Source organism: Tetrao urogallus, assembly GCF_951394365.1.
Source record: "Tetrao urogallus genome assembly, chromosome: 3".
NCBI lineage: Eukaryota > Metazoa > Chordata > Aves > Galliformes > Phasianidae > Tetrao > Tetrao urogallus.
In genome coordinates this window covers 64,627,635-64,645,849 of record NC_136815.1, presented here as the reverse complement: position 1 = coordinate 64,645,849, position 18,215 = coordinate 64,627,635, and the positions used below count along the sequence as shown (strand labels likewise).

Genomic DNA, 18,215 nt, shown 5'->3' with positions numbered 1-18,215 from the left:
TAGTTGACAGCATAAGTTTGCACAGAAGATTATACTGTAAATGTAATTTTTATTTTCTTTTTTGCAATGCAATATACTTCTTGGCTCTTTTGCACTGTGCAGGAAGATGTGAATATGAGTAATGATTTGAAGGGACTGTCAAGAGAAATTTAAGAAAAGTTTATGAAAAAAATCCCATACCTTGTGGTGTTAGAATTAATGAGCTAGGCTGTTTAACAACAACAAAATGTTGGTCTCAATTTTGGGAGAAGTAGGAAATATCGAAGAGTTAAAAAGAGTTGTAAAGAAGTGGGAATAACTTCTAAAGTGCTGAATGGCTGTCACAGTCATGCAGAACTGCTCAGTTAAATGGTTTATTTTTTGAAAGACTTTTCTTATAAATTTTGCCCTTTGATTGTCCTAGGAGAATGTATGTGCTAATAAGGGCTAATAGGGAATTTTAATGTGAGTTATGATCAATGGGAAGAGCATGTCCTAAATGAGCTAGCTAGAGGCTGTCTCCAGGGACAAGGAGAAGTGATGCGTAGCAGATAAACATGAGATTAACGCTGAACAGAGCGGAGAGACTCGACATTATGAATTGCTGCTAATAAGCACTAATGAGTGAACATCAGTCATTCTTTGTGCTGAAGAAGTCAGACAATTTACTAATTAAAAAAATAATCATAAGACATATTTTCTTTTTCTATTCTACCTATAAAGTGAGAGTGTGAGTGGAGTTGAAGATGCACGGTAGCATGATACCATATCATTCAAGAATTTATTCCCATAATATTTACTCTGCTTTTGAAAGTGTTGTTTTGCTGCCTTCTGAGTGTGTGCATACAAGTGAGAAAGTCTTTTTGGCAAGATCCCTTCTTAAGTAAGGGAAACAAAAGATTCTGCTTCTTCCATTACCATAACTCCTATTAATGGATACAGTGTATGATGCCTTAAAGCTTAAATGAATACTATGCTCAGCTGAAATTATGGAGATGAGATGAAGATAGGTAGAATGCACTATTTTTTCCTCTATCTTGTACATGAAGTACTTCCTGTTCTCATCATGCTTTTTATACACTAAAGTCATAGTACATTAGTAAAGCACTGTTCCTTTTTCCTAATTATGCAGTATAATTGGAAATCGTGGGCAAATCTCCTAATCTCCATAGTGACAGCAGAACATTTATCTAATTAGTAGTTTGCCTTTTGGCATTACTTTGAATAAATTAGCATTTCATTTTATATCCTGGGCTACTGGGAGAAAGTTTCCCAGAGCAGTATTTAGTCTTTCTTCTCCAAAGACTGTATTTTAAATTAGCATAGGTTAATAATATCCTTTGTACCCAGAAAGATGCAGAATAGTAATACTGTTGTTATTCTAAATGTCTGGGAGCTGGGTTTGGAGGTTCTTTTCTTTCTTTAATCCCCAGGAGTTAAAGCGAAAACTCATGTTCGCATTATTTGAGGTGCTCACTCTTTCACCAGGGGGCTAAAAAAAAAAAAAAAAAAAAAAAAAAAATTGGAACAGGTTTAAATACAACTTCAGCTCCTTCCTCTACTCTTTCTGTTTCTACAGAAGATGAACTTTTATTTCAGGATGTAAGCAGTGCAAAGCATGCAGTGGTGTGAGCTAAGTCAAAAATTGTGTTCTGTCAGTTACATATTGAAAAATAGCTCTTCTATGGTATTTCTAAGGCAGCTAACTCAGAATAGCCCTCAGAAGATTAACAGTATTCTTTTCTTGCATATATAAATCAGTGATAAGAAATTGGATAATTAATTTATCTGGAAATCAATACCAGAAAAGTATGACTTCCTGGGAATTGCTGGAAGCCTAAAATTTTGATGGGAAGTTAATACAGGTGGTTCAGCACAGATGGATTCTCCCTAATTTACTTTTCTGGTGCTGAAAGGACAACAGCAAGAACAACTACAAAAAAACCATGAATGTGATAAAGGATTATTATTACCTTTCCTTGAGTCGTTGAACCTCTTTGAACCCTTGATATTGTTGTGATCAAGCATGATCTAGTGAATATGGACTTGGGATTGTATAAATTATCTAACACCACCCATTTTCTACTCCCTGTATGTGTTTGCTTTAAGGAGATCTTGTCTGTGTAGATAAAAAAAAAAAAGGGGGGGGGGAGTTACCTAAATTAGAGGTGAATAAAAAAAAAAATATTGCTAAAATCTGATCTGAAACTTGTTTTACAGCTTGATGACTGCACTCTGCAATTGTCTCACAATGGTACCTATCTGGACTTAGAATCCACTCTAGCAGAACAAAGAGATGAATTGGAGGGCTTCCAGGAAGATGCTGGGTAAGTGTTTACTGAATTTATCTAAATAAGCATGCTTTCCAGAAGCATTAATATTTCAGGAGTTTTTGTGGTTAACTTCATGCATTTAGGTCAATGCAGAATTTTATTTTCTTTTCCTTTCCTGGAACATGAACATGTATGCCCCTCTCTGTGGTTAAGAATCTTATCCCCATCTACATTTACTTGTATGCCATCTCTTTTTTAGAGAAGCTGTATGAGAAAGAAATGTCAGAGTGACTGTCTTGGGAGGTCTAATCAATTGAATTGTGCTTTGAAACTTGGTGAATGTATTTTGTTACAATTCAGATCTTACTGATTTCATAATGACTGATGTAGAAGATTCTGTCAGTGGTGTTCTTGAAGTTATAAACTCGATTTATTTTTGCCTTGCAATTTGAATACTTGTACACTCTTGAAGAAGGAACTTGTACTGACTTTTTCCTGAATTATTGCTCGCACACACCTGTTGCTATGGCATGGTTTTCCAAAATCTCTGTGGTGAGAATCAAAAATTAAAAAAGGATTAGCATCTATTCGTGTCTGTGTATATGTGTACATATGCATGTGTAAAACTTGCAATTTAGAAATATCTTTTCTGGGCTTTTTAGGTGATTGTCTTGTTAAGGATGTATAATCAACAAGTCTAAAGCTAAATTTGCCTAAAAGATCTAAAGCTATTTTTGCCTTGTTTGTTGCTATATTGGACTACCTAGTTGTTATTAATTGCATGGTTGCCTTTTGGCACAGACTTCATGCATGTGAGTAATCTAGCTGTGCCAGAGTAAATTAACTGCATCCTTAATTGATCAGGGCTCCTTAGGATTAAGGGATCTCACCACATAAAGCAAACCCTTTTGCTTTTATAGGTTGATCTACCTTTGGTGATAGCTCTCACATCTGATGATTATTTCTTAAAAATTTAAACTGAAAAATTGGGCTAGCCAATGATCAGTTAGTGCTTTTCCTGCTGGACTTCTCACTCAAAATTGCATGCAACTTTCCTTCCACCTTGGCTTTAATTTGTTTCCTTTGGGCATTTTAAGTCCATGATATAAATAGTTACTGAAACAGGACTCTAATTCTCTATGTAGTGGCAGTTCTAGGGGCAGAATAGAGAAGGATGTGAAAAAAAAAAAAACAAAAAACAAACCAACCCCAAACCAAACATGTAAAGCTGTGTTTCTTGGAGTTGTGTTTACTGTGCTGATCTGAGCTGAAAATAACAGATTATACTGTGTATTTTACAAGTGTGTGCAGGCTTCCTCCTAATTGTGTAACCAGTTGTCAGTCAAGCAACTGAGTCTTCCATTGGCTTTCAATGTGAAGTCTGCTGGGAGTTCCTTCATTCCTGTGCCAAGATGAATAGAGAGATAGGAGACAACATATTGTGGTACATCATAAAAGCTTGAGATACAAATTACTATTGCATGAGTTATGTGAAATGGAGAGAACAGTCTGGATCTGTTGTCCCATAGTCCTTGTTTTTGCCCGTTCTCTAAAGTTATCTGTCTAGCAAATGTGGATAGATGGAAGTACTATGTTCTCCAGCCTCAGCTGCACAGCTGCATGCCTTTAGTGCAACATCAGAATAGAGTGCTAGATGCAGTCACTTTTACTATTGTGATCCCTCTGATCCTGAGGTCTGTTCTACGATCCTCTTTCAGACCTGCTTTCCTTGTCTTTAAGGTAAATAGTGTGGGTACTGGTAGTTGGGAAAGGCTGTAGTGGTAAGAATGGAGAGAAGGAACATTGAGGTGTGGTCTGTGGAGTAAAGCAGCAAGCAAACAGCACATGAGCAGGAAGACACAAGTGCCTTGTTGCAGAAGGAAAGGGGTGAGTGCATGAGGGGATGATCCCATCAGTTCTTCTACTGAGATGATCATAGATGCAAGCCTTATACAACTTCTGTTGTATAATCCTAGCATGTGCTTAACCTGCAAGGCTGCTGAATGATGTGGGGGTTGAGTTTCCATTTAGTTGTTGTGAGGCTGAGGGTGTTCACCCTGCATACGTAACTTTCAGGCTGGAGCCCCAAGAACTTATTGTTTTGATTGGATGCAGCACAGTAAAGTACAAAACCTTGTATTTAGGGACAGCTAAAAGGCAAGCAGGTACTGCTGGTCAGGCAGACAACAAAGGAAAAGGAGTATTTGACTTGTCAGCAGCACTGCAGGGAAAGAGCTGATGTCTTAGGGAACTGGAAGCAGTGCTGATGGTACTGTGAAAAAGATAAGGAGAGCCCTAAGGTAAGACAGGAATGTCTTAAGACAGCCTGTGAAATGTAATGCATTTGCTATCTTCAGTACTGGTTAGGCTTCAGCTGGATTTCTGCATCCTGCTTTAGTCTGTGTTTAAAGAGGGAGTAGGAGGAAGATGACCAAGATCAACAACAAGGATTTTAGAAGTCTATGAGGTAGCTTCCTTGTAGGACCCAGTAACTTGGTTATTTTGGAGTAAATGTGACTCTTGTAATGTTATCCAGAAAAAAAGGAAATATTCTAGGTATGAAGTAGAAAATGTAATCAGGAATGTCTCCCTCTGTACCAAGTTTCTGGCAAGCTAAAATCCATTCTAGGGACTTGTGGCTCTGATCTTTTGCTCCTGCAGAGACCGAGGCACTGAGCTGGAATGCTGAGCTGCAGTCGGCTGAGGGCATTTGGGGCTTAGCGGCCTGCTTTCAGTGAGAGACTGGCTGCAGAAACCACTTAGTCTCTTTCTTTCTCTCTGGGTCATTTCAAGGTCCTGCTCTTAATCTTCAAAGCTTTTAATTTTCTGAGATTAGGCCACCTCAGGATCTACACCTTTACCATTACAGAACTGTTGTGCTCATCAGGGTCACTGAAACTTGCTGAACTCTGAATGAGGGATTTAGTAGCTGGATATTCATGGCTTTTTTTCACTGTTATTATTATTTTTTTTTTTCTACTGTTAGGTCCTAAACTCCTATTAAAAATAGCCAGAATATTCTGTTATTAGTTTTCAGCAACTTATCTCAAAGTATAAAAAAAAAAAAAAAAAAAAAAAAAAAAAAAAAAAAAAAAAACCTGCTGAGAGGAGTCTTATGCTGAATGTTTCATTAACTTTAAAGCACAGATTTTTTTTTTTTTTTTATGGGAAGAGTGATCTGTTTTCTCTTAGAAAAGTTGGATCAAGATATCAAAAAACTGGAAGTATTTTTCTTCAGGAGGAAAGAAAAGGATGGTGGCAATTAGACAGTTTTATTATGCGTAGCTGTAAGTAACAGGAATAAGAAAGTCATGCACCTACACACAAGTTAAAGGAAGATGTTTTACTTAACAAAGAGGGAGATAAAGCACTGGCACAGGCTGCCTAGAGAAGCTAGGAGAAAGCACCATTCCCTGGAAGTGTTTAAGGCCAGGTTGGATAGGGCCCTGGGCAGCCTAATCTGGTGGGAGTGGCAAGTCTGCCCACGGCAGGGCATTGAAACTGGATGCTCTTTAAGGTTACTCTCAACCCAAGCCATTCTGTGCATATAATAAAAAATATTCTTTTGGGTAGTTCCTCCTCACTGCAGGAGAATCGAAACTTGTATTTAAGGAAGAAGAAAACCCAACACAAAGGCAAGCTACTTTTAGTCTGTGGGACTAACTTTGAGCAAAATGCAGGCTGGAATAGGACTCTTTTGTTGAGTTCACAACTTTAGGTACTTAGCTATGGGACTACATAAAATCATTTCTAAACAACTTTTGCTTGGGATAGTGAGGATGAACAGCAGTGTGGCCAAGCTGGGGGACAAAGTCAATTAGAGCAATTGGTAACCTCCTTGCTTTCCAAGTTTGGCATGTATTTGTATTTTTTTTTTAAATTTATACTGCAAGTTATTTTGTGGCTCCCTAATTGTGTAAGGAGGTAATGTGGAGGTAGGCAGAATCAGCTCTGTTTCTTTAAGGTGCCTGAAATAGATAATGATCTTTTACTCGGTTTACTTGTGATCTTTTAGAATGAGCAAGTACTCTCAAGAAGTGTATGTATTTAAATTAATGTATAATTGTCCAAATTTTTATGGGCATGTCTTAACAGACACGAATGGTAACACACAAAGTAACACGGTCCTAAATCACAGAATACAAAAGCTCTTTCAGATAGCATGCTGCAAGCAACGGGGTTTTCCTCAGGGAATGTTTTTAAGACCTCTGTTTAGCAGGAAGATTGTTTTGAAGTACTTCTGACAAATCATTTTACTGTTGTTTTTTTATTTCTACATCTCCTTTTAGACTCCTTGGCTCAAACTGATTCGACTAGTTGAACCTCAGTGTAACGTATCTTCTTACCTGCTTAGCCGTTACAGTTAACATAGCTGTGAAAAGGAAATCTGTCACTTTTTAACAGGAAGAAATTGGGGATGCACTTGAAGATAGACTTAACTTTTGTCTAACAGAAATGATGTGACTTGTTTTGTGAAGCCATAGAGCAAACTAGCAGATTGTCCACTCATTTTGTATTATTTTGGACAGTGTATTTTTACTAGCATACTGATGGAAGAGTCCTCTTCTGTTGTCTTCTGTACAGTTTCTCAGCTCAAATAAGAAAAATAAGGGAGGTTCCTGTGGAAGTTTGTCATGGTGTTGTTGCAAACTGCAGGGAATGAAATAGCGCATTGTAATGGTTTATTTACGTTTAGAAAAATGCATTTGATCATCTGAGTTTTGATACATTTTTTGATGCTTAGACATTCCTCTGAAATGCTGAATCTCAAAACACTAGTGGATGATTGCAATAAATGCTTGCATAAAAGAAATATTTTCAATTTAAAATACTATCAAGAAAATCTGCTCTTTACTGAGAGGGCTGAAAGTTTAATTAAGCTGATGAGTATCTAGAGCAGGTGGAGTATGGAAGTATCTTGTATTTTGCTTAAGGTGTTCTTCATGTATCATGTAACATGCAGCTGCAAGGAAAGCAGAGGTTCAGAAATCTGTAGGAACTCAGTACTGCATGGTGCTGACTAACAAAGTGACTCAAATGACAGTATTTGATCCCACCTCTCATAGACTTTGAATAGCCTGGTGTGCTCAAGGGATTTCCCCAAGTGACCCCTCTACTGTTAATTATGCTCCTTGATTAGAGACCAGATCTATTCAGCTGAGAGGTTACAGTAAGTTATAGAAAATATAGGACTTACTATAGGGCAACAGGATTCCAGTCTGTGATGTATGAGGTAAAAACTGACTGTTCACTCAGTCAGTAAAGCTGAAACTTTACTGTTGCGTAAGAAATTGCCATAAAGTTTTCAGTCTTATTAAACTGTTTTTCTGGATATATAAGTTTGGGCTTTTTTGCTCTCTTTCTTCCTAAAGTTACAGAGCAGTAGCTGTTCCTACCAGTGTTTTCAGAACTTTGAGTAACTTTTTAAAGTCTTACTGTAGTCCTAAGATTGCTTGTTTATCAATTTGAATAAATGAGATGGAATGTTACAATTAATATGTAGATGGAACTGTAGGTGTTTCTTTTTTTTTTTCTCATAACAGGCAATCACTGGAAGCACTAGAAGTGCTCTGCAGTCTGCTTTTGTCTGATAGCTTGGGTTTTTTGTTTGTTTTGAGAGAGCTTGACTCATGATTTTAGAGCTTATGATTGTCAGTATTGAATCAGCTATGTCTCCTACTTTAGCCAAAGTTTACTCACAGCTGTGCTGTAGGGGGAATTAACCTATAGTGCTTTTTGGAAACAGTTAAAAGATCTGCTCTTTTTCTGTTATCACCACTGGTAAATATGTGGTTTGTAGTACATAAGTACACAAAATACACAAATGTGCTTTTTTGTAGCATTTTTGTTCAAAAATTGTTCAACTGTAAAAGTATTGCTAAAATACTATTGTGCTTAGCTCTTTCCCAGACTGTTGTATACTGTGTGAAGCACTGATGCAAAAAATGTGTTTCTTACAGCTGTTCCTAGGTCAACACTTTCTAAAAGTTTAATTTGGTATTTAGATTTACATATACACACATAGCTGAGGAGCCCAATATTTTAAGGTGGAAACTTAAATAAAAGCAGCTTGTGAAAACAACTGGTGCCAGCTGTTCTATTTGAGAACAGTTTGCTTTATTGTCAAAGTCCTCTAATGGCTGCATTTGCACTCTGCCATCCTCACTGATGAGGAGGTTATGAAGTGAGCAGCTCTCAAGGCTTGGAAATGTTTCTCTTAACTGTGTGTGGAGGAAATCCTTTCCTTTCTCAGTAAACAGATCATCTGCTAGTAGGGCTGCCAGGAAGGGCTGTAGAGCAGCTCAGAGGTTGACGCCTGCTGTGACAATAAGGATAAATGTGAGGATTCTGAGGATCCCAACTTAGAACAACAGCCTTCAGTAAAATGTTGTATACCCACTGTCTGCTGCTGCAACTGACTGGCATCTTTGCTCAGAACGTACTGACAGCCAAACAAGCTTGTGCTGACTAATTAGTAAAAGCTGTGAACTTGCTATGTCTCCTATTCTATGCAACAGTTTATGTCCTTGCTTTTACACTACGGTAAATAAAAAGTAGGTTTGTATAAGCAAGTTCACGCTCTCATTTATACCATGAGAGTTCATCTGTCTGTGCAATTGGTGTGTGGTTTTTCTTTTCTTATTTCTTTTACCACTGATTAAACTAAGGTAATAATCTGCTTCTGATTAAAAAACAAATACTAATAGTCTTGAATTTAACTTGCAGTGGTGAGCTAACAGCTTAAACCACTGCAAGTCTGGGACTAGCCCAGTCTTCTGTAATGAAGCTGTGCAAGTTGTGATTTCTACCAGGATTAAGACCATAACAGCACAACAAAATATTAATTTGCTTTTTCATGTTTACTGCTCAGTAATTGTTCCTTTGAATGAAACCATTAGTGGCCCAGCAATAAATACAGCCTATTTTCTAAATTAGATTAATATGGGGAAATAAGATTTGGCCTGAAGGCAAAATGCTGTTTAAGATCTTGTGTGTCATATTATGAAATAACTCTTGCCAAATATGAAAGTAGAAAACTTCTAAAGAGCAGACAATAAAACCAAAGAAGTGAATCTATCATTCAAGGTAGAATTTGTAAGTACATGCATTTGCGTACATGTATCCATGTCCTTCTGCAAAGTAGTACAGTTTTAAAATGGTTGTAGCTGATTCTGGTTAAACTAAGTGCATTCTGAGGACCAAATGTAACTGTCTGGTTAAGCTAGATCCTGTTGTTGTCAGAAGCACCAAAGGAGCTCTTTGCCTGAAGTGCCAGCTGATCCAGCTGCAGGAGATTTTTGTTTTACTTTGCTCCTTGCCACTTTGTCCCAACATTCATGGCTGGTTTTTCTGATTTCTTATTCAAAAATCCTGATTGTTTCAAGACATCTGTTGCTCTAAATGAAAAGGGGATTTAATCAAAATCCAAATGCAACGTCAGCATTACAGTGCAGGTTGTATCAAAGCCAATGACTGGATGTTACTTAGTCTAAAGATGCCTGGGAAAAATTTGTAGCCAGCAAGTGCTACTAGTATGAATGGGAAGTACATAACTGAAGGCTTGAACAGTGTTGGTCAAGTTGTGTTATTTTTGCTGAAGAACATGATGCAAAGTTGACAAAAAGTGAGGAAATAAGCCTTTTTTATTCTCCACAAACAGTTAAATCACTACAACAGTGCTTCTAATGCAATTTTCTTTACTGTTTGCTAATTAAAAATTTTCTTCTTGCAAAAATAAAGATTTTTGACTTGTAAATGCCATCGCTGTTTCACAATGTGACCAGCTAAACTTGCTGCTGAAACAAGTATATGAGGGTCAAAGTCTTGATTAGCTTTTGGGAATGGAAGGGGGGCACACAGGTTTGTGCACGAACAGGGACAGCCTCTTGATAAATGGTCATTTAGACCATGAAGGCAATAGGCAGTCCTTAATAACTTCCAAAGGCCCTTAAAATGTTTGGTTTGATGCATGGAAAATAAGCCATTTAAAACAGAAATAGCCATCATGATGATTCAGAAAGGAGGGGAAGGAGTGAGGATATTCCAGTTTCTGAAATACGTCTGCACAGAAATTTCTAAAAAGAAAAAAATGCAACAGATTTTCCACCATTTAAGCTTGCTGCATTTTCATAGTATGTGAAGGTGATTCATGTTTTTGTAGGAAAAAGATCATTGCTTTCTGGTGAGTTAAGCAGAAAACTCCACCCAGAACTTCATTAGTATTTGCTCAGAATATATTAGTAAGCATTAACATGCATTATTACAGTAGATTATGAAGCATACTTGTTGATTCTCTTTAAGGTTTTACTTGACTCTTTTGAGTTTCTAGTTTTCTTCCACTTTGTCCTTCATTTCCATTCTAAAAGGGAATTCTTCCATTTTAAAAGGGAAAGGGGGGGAGGGAGGGAAAGATCTATCTGCATTGTTATTATTATGTATTGAGCTTGTAAAGAGCAGGTGGGTATAAAACATGACACCTTGTATTGACAGTGTGTAGTCCTTACTGGTACAGTTATGCAGTTGGTGAGCCTGTGAAAAACTGTGATTTTTTTCCTTTTGCTGGCATTGCAAGATCTTTCTTGATTGATGTATAGGTTTTTAATAGGTAATGAAACAGTTCACTGTTTAAATTCACGTTGGAAAATACAGAACAATACAGAACAATATTGCAACAATTTGTGGGGGAAAGGAAAAAGTGGGCACAAGCATCAACATACTTTGTTCCATTGCATACTGTTGTGTACACTGCTATCTGCAACATCTTCCCTGCCAAATTTTTTTTGAGTATATGCTGTGTGATTGAGATTTATATGTGAATTAGTCAAATTAGATTTTTTTAAAGCAAAATATGAACGTGCATTATCTTTCTACTTATTTTTGTCTGCTCTTGTCCAATGATTGTTGTTTTAGTCAATATGTTATTGTCTAGAAATGCTCTGAGTAAAACCTCTGTGAAATGACGAGGTGACTTGCAATAACAGGCTGCAGATGCATTATGACTTCACTCAAGATTGTGAGGTGGAAAAAGTGAGATAGGGACAGAAAATCCTTTGAAGTCATTTAAAGATGAAATTTGTGTGTTTGCCTCCAAGTGCATGCTGTGCCAGAGAGAGCTGTTAATGTTGTCATCCATTTGTAGAGTATTTGGAATTGAATTTCAGCATTCGAACTTGCTTTTGCTGGTTTTGTCTTGAGCTCTTTTGTTATTTAACAAGAATAATGTGAACTGGAACGTGGCACTTGGATTGTTGAATGGCAATTTGTGAAGAACCTCAGAAAGGTTATTTATTTAGATATAACTTGGTGGTAACTTTCAAGAGATTATTAATTTCTCTCTGTGCATGTTTGCTCTCTCCAGAAGACTTAGCTTTTATGCAACATTTTTTAATGTTTCAGAATTCTTTTTTTTTCCCCATCTCTTAAATCTACAATAGAATAGAGAAGCCTATCTTACTGAAACTGCAGTCAAACTATACTTCACAGCTTTGAAATCAGAACCTAGGGTTTATGCTGTCTGACTATGGTAGATTAAGAAACACTTTGCTTATTGTGTATGAGCCGGCTTGCCTATCTGTTTTTTTACGGAAAGCCTGATAAATGTGAGTGTTTGAACTCCTGAAAAAAAAATCCATCTCTTGTGCACTCAACAAGGAATAGTTTGTTTTCCACTGATGTTGAATAACTTAAACTATGAAGCAACTGAATGTGAAGTAATACCCCATTGCAGAAGCGTTCTTGAGTATCTGAAAGATGTGTGCAACTGAAGATGGACATGCATAGGTGCTGAAATAAAAATGTGAAAGGTAGTTGCATAGGTAACATACATTAGAGAAAGTCTGTTGCCACACCTTTGTCTCTGATAGTGTGCTGTTGTTCAACCTCTTCTCTGAGTAATCAGTGGCTCATTGAGCTTAGGGATTCTTGTTGGAAACTGTTCTCATTAAGTTACTTCTCTTGAAAAACATGGACATGACCATTGGAGGAGATTGATGATATACTAAGAAACCTGAGTGCAATGAGAAGCTGTCAGAAAATATGAAGCATGTGTTACACATGTGTGCTTTGAAAGCTTTCCATTAAAAGCAGTGTCTGTGTTAGGTAGGTTTTCATAACATTTGGATCACTATGTCAGGCATAATGTAGGTAGCAGATGCAGAACTCTTACAGGGTAGGTTGTCAAGTTAAGCTGGCTTTACATGCTGGCCAAATCTTAAAGCATTTTCAGTGTTTATTATTGGAAGATTTACTCAGTTACTAAATTGAGGTTAGTTTTTATCCAGCCTAATGCCATTTTTAGGGTGAAGTGGTAACATTCGTAGCAGTAGTTAGCGCTGTCCAGTAATGTTTTGTGCTTGCTTTGCTTGTGTTCATGAAGGATGATGAAGATAACATCTGATATTTCAGCAGAGGCTTGGACAATATAAACTGGTGTCTGGTTTATCTGATACTGTCTGATTCAGAGTTGGCCTTGCTGTGAGGAATTTACATGATACTAAACCTGTATAATGTGAAAGACTGATCATGGCCATGAAGGTTTGAATGCTGGAGTGTAGAAAATTTTACTGTATAATAACAACTGAAATTGATTAAGAAGCAAGATGACAGTAGTGTTTGTCGGTACCCGTTTTCTGTTTTTTTTTTGCCTTTCTCTTTTGTTTGTTGAACCTGAAGAGGGTAAGCTCTAATGTATAGTTTTATGTATAGTGTTTCAGAAGTTAAACAGTCTGCAGACATGAACCAACTGCTCTTTGCAGCAGTACTCTGAAGCAGGATGGAGAAGCATGGATGTGAGGTGGAAGGATATAAGTTGTTATTCCCTTCGCAATTAATAGAGCAGTGGGAAAGATGAGGTCGATACTGTGGACTTCTGGACTCGGAATCCCTTTGCTACAGTTTTCAGTTTGAATTGAATCTTCTAGAATCTGCTTTAAGAGAGAGAGTCAACTTGAGATTTGGAGGAACTGCCACTTCCTAAGTAAAAAAAAAAAAAAAAGAAACAAAACAAACAAAACAAGAAAACCCCCAAACCAGAAAATCTACTTCTGTAATTAACCTAATAGCAATAATGAATCCAGTTGAAAACTCATATATTCTGCTACCTTATTGTAACTTAGTTTTCAGGAACCTGATACTAATTTATATGTGTAAGTTACTGCAGCTATAGACTTGTTCAGTTCTCTTTCTTCCTGTGTTATTTACTGTTTGGTGAAACTTCCTGGAGAAAGGATTGTGTTGCACTTGTCAACCTCAAATCCCTCAGCATTTGATTTTGATAGGGCAGCCTATGCATTAACATAAAGAACAGTAGGCAGTAAAAGTGACAACATTGCAAATGAGCTTTACTTTGGTTTGAGATCAGTGGGTAGAGTTGTGGTACGCAAGAGGATTTACTCAACTGTTGTGAGAGGAAATTTTTGAAGTATGACTTGTATTGCTTCAAATTTTCTTGTCCCTTAATAGAAATTTATGGTAGACTTAATGGCTGGATTGAAAGATTCATGCCAAACTAAAGGACTCTTCCTTATTTCCCTCATGCTGTTTTGTTTCTGGCACAGCCTGACTGCTGGAATCTCTTTTGTATTTTGTAGTCTCAACATCCTTGAAACCTGAGTTTTCTTTTTTCTTCATCAACTTCTTCCTGATTGAGTTTCTCAACTTTACCATGGTTTCACCATTATTTCTGGAGAATGGAATTTCAGTTGGGATTTCAATGATGCTTGTCTGAAATTAGATTTTATTTGCTTTATTTCTATGTAGTAAACTGATTCTCTCCCATCCACCCCTTCACCCCCCTCTTTTTGCATTAAATTTTTAGTAAAATGAATTATTGCCAGGAAATGAAGATTCTACATGCTTACTGTGGTTGAAATTGGTTTTCCTTGCTCAAAGAAACATGTCCTGAAGCTTATAAATAGCTTGTAATTTCTGTTAAGGTCACTGGGCTTACTTATGCATTTGAAACTGGCATGTGTAAGAAATTTAGTTGCACAGCTGTCTTGGGGCCTTCATGTGAGATGTTACCTTTGAGGTTGGTATTTTAGATTTCCAACAGCTTTGAATCCTTGAGAGCACATGAAGTTGTTAGCAGTTCTACTGATTGCGTGCTGTATTGGTTTGCTCATTCCTTGTCTTGTAACTAACTGGGTAGATATAACTGCAACTTGGTAGCTGAAGATGTTTTCATGGAAGTACATCTGAGCCAAAGACCTTGTCAAAACTATTCCCCATTTCCAGAAGATTCAGAAGTAACATGAATGAGGAATGTATGTAAAGAGTCACAGCACCTCAAACTCCTTTTTTTTTTTTTTTTTTTTTTTTTTTTTTTTTTAACCTTTGCTGTATGCCTTTGAAGATGAGATATGCCAGAGTGAGGCAGATCCATCAAGAAAGGGTGGTTGAAGAAAAGCAGTTTTCTGGAGTAAATCTGATGCTGGACAGGGGATATAGAAGTAATGAGAAATAAAGGGTGGGAGGGGAGGGGGGAAACTGTATTATTATCTGGAAAGTGATGATTTTGTTCTGATTAAGTTACAGATAGGGAAATTCTGATGGACATCAGAATGGTTGAACCTTGAAAAGGTGCAAAAGGTGAACCTTGAAATCTCAGCATTCTCAAAGCACATAGCGGAGGAAGACTGTGCTGTTTCTTAATTTGCCTCTGACTTCTGTGGAGTGTTGAGTCCAGGGTTAATATAACTCAAAGCTGCATCTGAGTTTGTTCTAATAATAGTTTCACTTCTGGCAAGTTTTCCCACAATGAATTATGTCTTTAGTTTCACAGGGAAGAGGGAAAATGTACTGTTGTAAAAGTGGAAAATACTTCTGGGTTTCCTTGCTCTCCCGTATTCCATCATGTGAGCAGGTTTGGGTGGAGAAGCAAGGTGCTGCCTATGACTTGATGCCAGCTGACTAGTTCCTAGAAATAAATAATGGTGCTCTTTTCTAGATTGAAATAATACAACTAATAGTAACTCATGAGGAAAACAGATGAGGAGTGTAGCAGCTTATTAAGATAATCATTTTGTTCATGACCAAGATGAAATTGAAACAGTAAAAGAGAACTCAGTTTTGTTTTGCGGCATGAAAAGTACATCTATCTGTATCATAGAACTATATGATGATTTGGAATAGAGGGGACCTTGAAGTTCATCTGATTTCTACTCCTCACTGTTGGCTGAGTTGCCAACCACTACATTAGATCGTCTTGTCTTCAAGGGATGAGATATCCACAGATCTGATAAACTTTGTGGCCTCCTCTGGACCTGCTCCAACAGGTCCTTCTTATATTGGGGGCCTCAGAGCTGAGTGCAGTACCGCAAGTGGAGTCTCACAAGGGTGAACTTGTGGTAGAACTGCCTCCTTTGACCAGCTATCTGCACTTGTTCACAGCAGTCCAGAATATGCATTATGGCCTTGAAAAATTTGCTCATAACTATTATGTGAAAGCATAAGCAACTTCTGCCTTGGTATTGAATTTTCTTTTCATATTTGACTAAGTCTAGTTTTAAAGTATTTCTGTGAAAATTAAATTGTGTCATCACTGGGTATTTCTTAAATTACGGATTTACAGAGAATCCTTGTGAGGGGTTGACCTTGTTGTGATTTCCAGATGCCCACCTAGCCACAGTTCCTGTCCCAACAGGATGGAGAAAATACAAGATGAAAGAGCATTTTGTTTGCAGTGTTTTGGTGGTTTTGTGTGTTTTTTTTTTTTATGATGTACCAATAACTGTAAGGACAAAACAGGCTTATGGAAAAATAATTTATTGCCAATTAAATTAGACTTACATTGTAAGAAAAAAGACAAATCCACAATACTGCCTCTCATCCTAACCCCTCTTCCCCCCTCCCCCCCAAGCTCAAGTAAATGTGAGTTTCTTTATTGGTTTCATACATTTTTTTTATTATTTTTTTTTTCTTTCTAGGAGGGGCAAGAAGCACAGCATAATTCTGAGGACCCAGCTGTCAGTGAGAGTCCATGCCTGTATTGGTAAGTGAAGTTCTACATGACTAAAAAAGAGAAGGAATAAATGAAATGATCTCTTGGGAAGCAAATCTAGGAAATATGTATCAGCTTTGCAGTGTTCATAGTGTGCTACAAAATCTATTTTTTTTTTTTTTTGTCTTTGCTGCTTGCTAAAGTTGTTATATAGGTTACCCTTTAAGAATGTTAAAGAGATCAGAGATGCATAGCATTTGACAGTTAAGTGTGATGGTTGTGGGTGCTCTGAAGAATCTTGGATTATCTGTTGTTCTGCTGTCTTTGTATGTCCCTAAAGAGGATTATATTCTGAACTGTGAAGGAAATATGAAGTGTTGTTGACAGACAACTAGCTACAGCATTTTAATAGCATGAACTGTTTATTACTTCGGGTATTGTGGATCTTGGCCACTTGATGCCATCATCATAGTGTTGGTGTCTTGGAAGAATCCTTCTTAAAACACTGCTCTCACAAGGAAAAGCTTGAAGGAATAGTATGTGTTATATGAGCTTTAGGATTGCAGGAACAGAGGCGGTTGTGCTGTGATAGGACTAATGTTCTCCTGTGTTCTGTAGACTCAATGTTAGTCTAAAGTTAATGTTAACATTCAGGTAATGTTATGAGAGATGCTATGGGCAGCTAATTTATTATGAGTGCTATTGTTGCTTGCTTTTCTCAGCACTTATGTAGCAGATTCAGTGCCCTAATTGTTTACCTTGTTTGGTCTTGCTTCATTAATTCTCAGCTAAGGGTTGGAATATAGTCACTTTTCTTAACGTGGAACTTCGACTTCAATTTATTTCCACAGTACTGCTGTTGTCAGAAGATTCAGACTTTAAATACTACAGAACTTCTTTTCCTGCCCCCAGGAAGTATTATGAAATGGCCTTTATGGGAATTTGAATTGAGCAAAAGCAACCTACAGAATTCCTCAAATACCTCCCATTGAGTGCGAACTTTAGGCTGCATCATGCAGGAACAGATTCTCTTTTACTACATTTGATTTGAACAAGCCTACGTGTTAAGTATTAGAGGAGAAACAGTGCAGACTCTGGGATGATTTTATAAATATGAATGAAATTACAAATGTTTTAGGGAAACTTGTTCTTGTTGGATCTAGGAATGTCTTTAGCAAAACAGACCAATGCAGTGTCCTGAATTGAGGTTTTGAAAAACATTTTTCATGTTTTATTCCTTCCTGGAGTGCAGGAGTCAGCACAGGGTTTTGAGATTCCATGTGTGGTTGCTTTGTTTTAATCTGTTTGCATGTGAACTCACTGGGGGCAATTAGGCTTATTACTGTGTATGTATTGTAGTTGTTCCTGTACGAAAGCATATTTCTGTCAGGTGCTGTTGTACTCTGGCAGCAGTGATGCTTTTAGAGCTGAATGCATAGGAGCCAGGCTGTGAAGCTCAAGTCCAGATTCAGCCTTCTGGAACTGAAGGGTGTTTGTATGGTTTTTTTTTGGCTTGGTTCATTACAGCCAAAAAAAGCCAAGTCAAGTGCAAGATCTGTTTCTAATTTCTATCCTCTGCTGAAGTTTTCATTTCTAGGCTAAATTTTTGATTCAACCTGTAGCTTGTAGGTTTTCTCTCCTCTTCTTTTGCATTTTTACGTACCAGATGTCTTATTTTTTTGGTGTGAGATTGATTGAAGCAGTCAGAAACCCTCTGCTGTTTTTAATACTAACCTCGTGATGAACTGTGCCTGTCCATCAGAGCTCTCATGGAATAGGAGGATTGTTTCACTGACAGTGGGTACTTTGCTTCCTTTTGCATGTACTTTCACATCTGTTGCCTGTTAAATCTTTTTTGAAATATATTTAACTTTCAGTACTAATACTTACGTGTTACATGTGGACCAGAAGTCAGGAGCTAGAGGTAACTGAGACTGTTAAGTGTAATAAAAACATCTTGCTTTGACTGTTTCCCTTCTGCCCATCTGTATTGGAATTATGATTGTCCTCACAATATCCCTGGA

The 18,215-nt window shown here is 37.3% G+C and overlaps 1 protein-coding gene across 3 annotated transcripts in view; it reads left to right on the top strand.

Annotated features, from left to right (window-relative positions):
• The window catches only part of FHOD3 (formin homology 2 domain containing 3), a gene marked incomplete at both ends in the record, with an annotated part of 355,589 nt that overhangs the window by 27,226 nt on the left and 310,148 nt on the right, over positions 1 to 18,215 (top strand). For all 3 annotated transcript variants that reach the window (XM_079533942.1, XM_079533941.1, XM_079533940.1), the window contains 2 exons: positions 2,200 to 2,306; positions 16,178 to 16,242. In XM_079533942.1, the coding sequence (XP_079390068.1) occupies positions 2,200 to 2,306; positions 16,178 to 16,242 (172 nt within the window). The remainder of the gene's footprint in view (positions 1 to 2,199; positions 2,307 to 16,177; positions 16,243 to 18,215) is intronic.